The 7,392-nt window shown below is 35.3% G+C and overlaps 1 protein-coding gene across 1 annotated transcript; it reads right to left on the reverse strand.

The window, feature by feature from the left end:
* Window positions 1-3,429: 3,429 nt before the first annotated feature.
* Window positions 3,430-7,103, reverse strand: LOC126697913 (uncharacterized). The gene is made up of 4 exons (XM_050395041.1): window positions 6,463-7,103; window positions 5,365-5,423; window positions 4,950-5,006; window positions 3,430-3,954 (listed from the first exon to the last, which is right to left on the reverse strand). The coding sequence occupies exons 1-4, from the start codon at window positions 7,024-7,026 to the stop codon at window positions 3,774-3,776; spliced, it is 861 nt and encodes a 286-aa protein (XP_050250998.1). The 5' UTR covers window positions 7,027-7,103; the 3' UTR covers window positions 3,430-3,773.
* Window positions 7,104-7,392: the final 289 nt, after the last annotated feature.

The raw sequence follows: 7,392 nt of genomic DNA on the forward strand, positions 1-7,392 counted from the left end.
ACAAATCATCAAATTTTTCTGCGCATCACACATGTTTGCAACTAGTAATATCTAAAAGTTAAAGCACAGCATTTATTATTGCTATGCTTCTATTAAGTCACATCAACGCAATATTTCAATCCATCCAATCTGCTTAGTCCAGTTCGGTAGTGCTTTTGGTGGAGGTTTATATAGAAAGATTAATATCTAAAAGTTAAAGCGTAGCATTTATTGTTGCTATGCTGCTCCTATTGAGTCACATCAACACAGTATTTTGGTCCATCCAGTCCGCTTGGTCCAATTTGGTGGTGCTTTTGGAGGAGAGGTTTATATAGAAAGATGAGTGGTTTATGTGGTGTTGAGGCACATTTTTTACAAAAGGCCCAATGGCAGAAGAAGCCCAACAATAAGGAAAAGGAGAGAAAATGAGTAAAGGTAAGGTAAATGGGCCAAGGAAGCCCAAGGATAGAGGTAGTAAACCTAATGGACCAACATGGTAGAAATGGCAACCAACAGGCCTATGGGATTAATAAGAGGTAGAGGTAAAGGTAAAGTAAATGGGTCAGGGAAGCCTAAGAATTGAGGTAGTAAACCCAATGGGCCAACATGACAGGAATGGTAACTAGCAAGCCCATGAGATTAATAAGAGGTAAAGCTAAAGTAAATGAGTCGGGGAAGCCCAAGAATAGAGGTAGTAAACCTAATGGGCTAACATGGCAAGAATGGCAGCCAGCAGGCCCATGGGATTAATAAGATGTAAAGGTAAAGTTAACGGGCTAGGAAAGCCTAAGGAAAGAGGTAGAAAACCCTATGGGCTAACGTGGCAAAAATGACAGCCAGCAGGCCCATAAGCATGGAGAGGAATAGTAGAAATAGAAGTCTAGTGGGCTAGACGGGCAGGAATTTCTACCCAAACAGTACCAGCCCATAGGGGAATGAAAGGAGGCAATGCAAGCCCAAAAGCCCACACATCCTCCATGTCGTGGAAGATAGGCACAAACCCAGTACACACAATAGAACAAGACAATGCAAGAATGGCAGGAACGGCATAGGAGTAAAAGATAACAAACCAAAGGGTAGTGGAACTCACACAAAACCAAGACACCACCTACTTGTACTCAGCCAATACAAGAGAGGTAGGCCCTTGGTCAAGGGATTCAGAGGGTCTGGTTTGGCGGTGGGGAGAAAAGAGGTCTATTATGAGGTTCCTGCTGAGGCTTCTTTTGGAGAAATGCCTTGCTGGGATGGTATTTCGCCCAAAAGAGATAAGCATGGCCGGGGCCACTTGATACATGCCATGGGGGTAGGTATAGAGAGAGCCTCCAATCCTTATCCATGGGAGGTAAGGCAAAAATTAGGAGAGGGGAGAAACAAAACAATAAATTTTGTCTCAGAATGGAGAGTGGTGTAGCAAGCACACTCTGAGTAGAGGTAATGGCCAAGCAACCAATGGGTAGTGGGCAAGCTTGGAGAGATTCCCACAAGGAACCAAAAATGGTTGGTGAAGCCCTAAGGACAAAAGGGAGAAATCTCATAGAATTAAGAGGTATAAAAATGAGGAGAGGTAGCCAAGAAGGGACAACAACAGAGAGAGGAGACAGAGAGAAGAGTAAGGAAGAAACTAAGAACTAGAGAACAAAAAGAAAACTAAGTGGTAAAAAAAAGAAGGAAGAGAGAAAACACAGCAGAAATAGAGGCATGCATCAGTAGACCACCTTTTCTCTCCTTCATGACATTCCAACCCTCTGAGACTTTATGAATCGGAACCTAAAACCAATTAAGCCCTTTCTCCAGCATGGGTAACTTCAATGGCAAAAGTCTGTAACGATGTTATCCGTATTGGGGTTTGGTTCCCTTTTTGGACCCGTTCCTACTAAACGAATCAGCCCAGTACTGGGAAAGCAAGCCATTTCCATTACAATTACTTAGAACCATTGTTACTACTCAACGATGGTGACTTTCAGTTTCTTTAACACTTTCATTGTTATTCTTTTCCTTTTTTTCTTGTAGAGTTTTATATTATTAACCATTCTACTATGATATCTTTTGCTCATTCTGTTGTATCAGTTGCTTTGTTGTAACCCTCTTTTATTTAATCTACGATATCAGTTATTCTACTGTACTAGTTATTTTATCTGCGGTATTAGTTATTTTTTGTTGTATCAGATATTCTGCTATAATCCTTTCACTCAGCATATTTTATTGTAGAAGTCATTCTGCTGTAGAATCCCTCGCTGTGCCAAATAATTACTCTGTCATGACCATATCTGTCGTGCCCAACATGTCACACCCTTCCCAAGCTGTTTCAACATTGGGCATGCTTGGCTTGCGCACAAGCTGGCCTGTGGTATAACTCCCAAGGGGCCAGTCCCGACTCCCATACCCATCAACTCACAGACCTTGGTGTAGCAAACGGGCCCAAGCCCATCAACGTAGAAAGGCCCCCACATGCGGAAAGAGGAGTCATTTCGTTGGCAATTATGTCATATTTTCAGTGTAATGTTGATATATTTTTATAAAATTACATTGTTCTTATGTTATTAAAATCTTGTATTTTCTTTTTTCTCTCTAATATAAGTGATGAATTTACTTATATATCCTTCATCTTTAGGTTATTTAAGACATATAGAGAATAAACCATTTGTGAGGATCACTAGAAACAAATTCCAATCACACACTACATTATTTACAAAATATCTCACCTTATATAATAATTAAATGTAAAATACATTATATTTCCTAAAAATAAATAAATAAATAAACCTTACAAAATTTAAAACAATTTTTGATAACAAATACTTTTTTCTTTTTTTTTTAGAATCTTTTGATAACAAATACAAATAGCTTAATTTAGAAAATAATCAAAATATAATATATTGTACCAAATATACTTTGTTAGAAAATAATGACATTGTATCAAAAAAAGAAAAAGAAAATAATGACATCATTTGAGAAGGATTTGGGATTAACACTAATTAGAAAATAATCACATCATATGATAAGTCTAGTATGCTATTCCCCAACTCCCAGGCACATTAGGAAAAAGAATACTTGCTCATTCTCGAGTTCTAGTAGTCATAATAATAGAAATGAATACAATTTGATACAAATTCCCGAGTACTTTAATTTGATAACATGAACTTGATTTTTAACAAATATACTTTGTTAGAAAATAATCACATCATATAATAAGTCTAGTCTGCTATTTTTTAACATGAACTTGATTGTATCAAATATACTTTGTTTTTTTTTTTTTTTGAGAGAATCAAATATACTTTGTTAGAAAATAATCATATCATATAATAAGTCTAGTCTACTATTTTTATTTTTTTATAGGATACTATTTTCATTTTTTACTTAACCAAAAAAAAATCCTTAAATTTTGTGTACATCATCCAGGCCTGCGACCAGTGTAATTAATTTTTATGGAAGCCCCAACTCCCAAGCACATTAAGAAAAAGAATACTTGCTCATTCTCAAGTTCTAGTAGTCATAACAATAGAAATGAATACAATTCGATACAAATTCCCGAGTACTTTAATTTGATAACATGAACTTGATTTTTAACAATCTGACACATGAACTTTGTTTCAACAATTTCATGCACGAGTTTAATTTCTAACAAATATTTTGTTTGACTTTGTGAATTTGACTAGGCAGATCTCTCAAGTCTAAATTAACAAACAGAACATTCACATTCAGACTCTTTCAGTATTTCTAATATATCCGACCGACAAAACTCTTGTCATCTATTCGTACTAATGCATGAACTGAGGCTAGAGTGTGGCTCGACTTCATGAATTCTTAGCCTTCAGAGATGCAGAGGTTTCTTTAAGCGCTGGAGCTAACAGGAGCTTTCGACCTGCACGTATAACTAGTTGATCGCCTTCATCATAAGTTGAAACCTTCCTTGAATACATCATTGTAGTGGAGCCCAAAATGTCATCTCCAAATCCACATGCTTTGAAAAACATCCTAACAAAAAATTTCGGGAAATCACCAACACCAGCCAAATGTTTTTAAGTTCTATGTCAAAGTAGAACTATGTAATATCATGTGCATTTTTATTCCTTTCTTAACTTCTATACAGCACATTCCCAGTGGCATTATGGATATGGAAGTGACCTACAGCCTGAGAGGGATACTGCCCAAGTTCAACATGACATGGTAACCTCACCATTTCCTATGTTAACTTAATTTTTCTAACTTTCAAGATATGACGAATTTTCTAAATACCTTTTTTTTTGGATAAGTCAATTTTCTAACTACTTACTGCTTGGAGTAGGTAACAAGCGGCAAGATTGACATAGATAACTAAAATACTTCCAATTATTGCACTGGTGAGAAATTATGATTTAATTATAGTTAACAATGGGAATGAATATATGTCAATAGTCCTAATTAGTTGATGAGATCCATAGTTGACCCAAATTTAATCAGGATTTAGGCTTAATTGAGTCAACCTGATTAAATAACCCAAATGCTTAAATCAATGTCAAAATTTGAGGATGGTCGTAACCTTCACACTTGGGTTTTTATTAATTTTTTTCCCTCCATCCAAGAGAGAGAGAGGGTGGAGAAGAGAGAAAAATAAGGAAAGGTTTTTTGTTGATAATTTGATAGTTGGGGGAGAAGGGATTCAAACCCTAAATGTCTTTATTGTAAACATAAGGAAATACCAATTCAGCTACAAGGCACTTGGCAAAAAAAAAAAAAAAATGAAGGCCATAATTAAAAAGAAATTTCTACTTTCATCAATTAATCTTGCAAATTATTTATAACAAACTTCTCTAATTTATTTGGGTAAGCGTGGATAAGTCAGAGAATCTAAAAGATAAAAATTGATAAGATTTCTAAAGGACAGTATGATATTCAATCCGATATTAAGGGGAAGTTTATAAAATTAAAAAGAATAAATTTTGACCCAAGCCTTGAGATCTTAAAATTCAAGCAGAGTAGTATATAAGTACCTCTCTTTCTCTGAGCAAACCGCTGCTATGTCATATATGTCTCTACTTGCAAGCATCCTAGAAGAAGGTGATTGTTACACTTAGATATTATATTTTATAAATAAAGATCATACAATTATATGAATTGGATCCTCCAGCAATCACTGGTATTAAGATCACCAAAAATTGGATGAACTGGATTAAAGTAACTTACCAAATAAATGATTAGGAAGGAAAGAAAAGAAATCACAAGAGATCAAAATTCCTCCTTTTTATTTTTTTTTAAATAATATCACAAGAGTTCAAAGTACTATTAACTCAATGTGAGAAGTGTGATATCAAATGAAGCAAATCAGAATGTTTACTAACCCCAAATTTGCCGGTTAGTAGGCTACCTTAAAACTATGATCAGTTATGGGAAATTGTACTGACTAACCTTACAATTCTTTTAAGAATCATTCTGCCTATTCCCATTCCTCGTAATGAAGGGATAACCTGGGAAACACTGAAGCACAATTATAAATATATATACATGCTCACTATCTAGTTAAGGTAAAAATGATAATTGAAAAGCATAGAAGAATAATATCTTCGTAACTAAAACAAAAAGAAACTGATAGTTATATTTTTTCAGTTCAGTAGAGATGTAATGACCATCCTGAAAGATACTGACACAGCATTTCAGTAGCTTAACCAGTTAACCCCATGTAGTCATTGTGGAAATTGAATAAAATCAGACAAAAAACATGTGCATGCAATGTGACTTTTAAGTTTTAACACTTGAATTATACGAGCCTAGAAAATTCATGTTTCACAGAAATCCAAGGACTATGACAATCTTGTCCCTTGCACTTTGCAGACGACCGGTGGACCAATTTCCCAAGTGTGGGTCTTATTGTGTGTACCAAAGCAAATGGAACTAACAAAAAATGAAAAAAAATATCCATGACTGAAAAACAAAGGCCTAGAATTATCTCCAGAAAAGACAGGATTTGAGGTAGAGCATTCCAGTCCAGTGAGCATGATTGGAAAAAGCGTGATGAGGAAGTAAGTAAATTCAATTTTGAACATCTTAATATGTGACTTTGGTTACTAAACTTGGAAGATCCTCAGAGTGGAATGCATCATCACTCTGGTTTAGTAATTGAATCCACCGACATATGGATGGAGAGATGCAGTTGTTGGTCCTAATGACTAGCAATTCTAAGCTATTAAAAATAAAATTGAATCATTTAATTTATGTAATCTTGTTAAAGTAGACATTAAATTAATCCATCTATATTCATTATTAAAAAAATTCCATCAATAATAAGATGGGGCAATTCAAGAAAGGCATCCGTCATCACAAAAATGTTTGGAAGGCAATCTGCCACACCCCTACACGTACACGTACACCACATAATAATACCAAAGAACAATAATTCAAAGATGAGGGAAGGATATGCAAATTATTAAAAAGGTACTGACATAATAGATGATATGAAACAGTAGAAATGGATAGAGTAGAGTGTGGTGGATGAGGATATACGTATACCATGACATCGTAGATGGAAGCAGTCAATCCAAAATCGGAAACGGCGCGGCCAAAACCCACCAACTGGGCGTTGAATGGCGTGACAGGCATGAGTTGCTGGAACAAATCTTTAAGACCCAGACCCAGACCCTGAATCTGAATCTGAATATTCTCATTACTAGTAGTATTAATCTCTGATGAAGATTTAGTGGTAAATAATAAAACATCAGTGGGTTTGCAGAAGACGGAGACGACGAGAGAGCTGTGGGAGAGAGCAGTGCGGAGCTTGTGAATATCGACCGCTTCCACAACATCATTATCACAGTCCAGATACTTAGGGAATCGGTGGCAAGAGTGATTGCAGGCACTATAGAGGTCTCTCAGCTCCTCGGAATTTATGTGGGATGGGTTTGTGGATACGTATATTGGCACTTTTTCTTTTTTATTCTTTACCGACACTCTCTTTTCCTTGTCCCCTTTGGCTTTGCTTCTAATATTTCTGCTTACCCATCTTAATTCCATGCACTTCCCTGGATAAACCCCTAGAATCTGTCGCGTGCTACCGCCAACAACAGCAACCTCCATCTCTCTCTGCACAGTCCATCCTTGTAGATAAATTAAAATATATAAATAGTAATAATAATAATAATAATAAACAGAGGAAAGGCAGGATTCTCAATTCTCTGTGTCGTAAACACTTTTTTTTTTCTTTTCTTTTCTTAAAAAAAATGGCAATTTCTAATTAAACCAATTTTTCATCAATCATGACACATCAACAATTATATATATATATATGACAAAAAAAAAATTCATAAAAAGTTTCGTGTCAAACACAAACCTATTGATTTATTTTTAAAAAGAGAAAGTTAAAAACGTCACGTGACAACTAAAACAAAAACAAAAAATCAAAATAAGTTAAAAATGGCTAAATAATAAAAGAGAAAAAGAAGG

Source organism: Quercus robur, chromosome 8 (assembly GCF_932294415.1).
Source record: "Quercus robur chromosome 8, dhQueRobu3.1, whole genome shotgun sequence".
NCBI classification, from domain to species: domain Eukaryota; kingdom Viridiplantae; phylum Streptophyta; class Magnoliopsida; order Fagales; family Fagaceae; genus Quercus; species Quercus robur.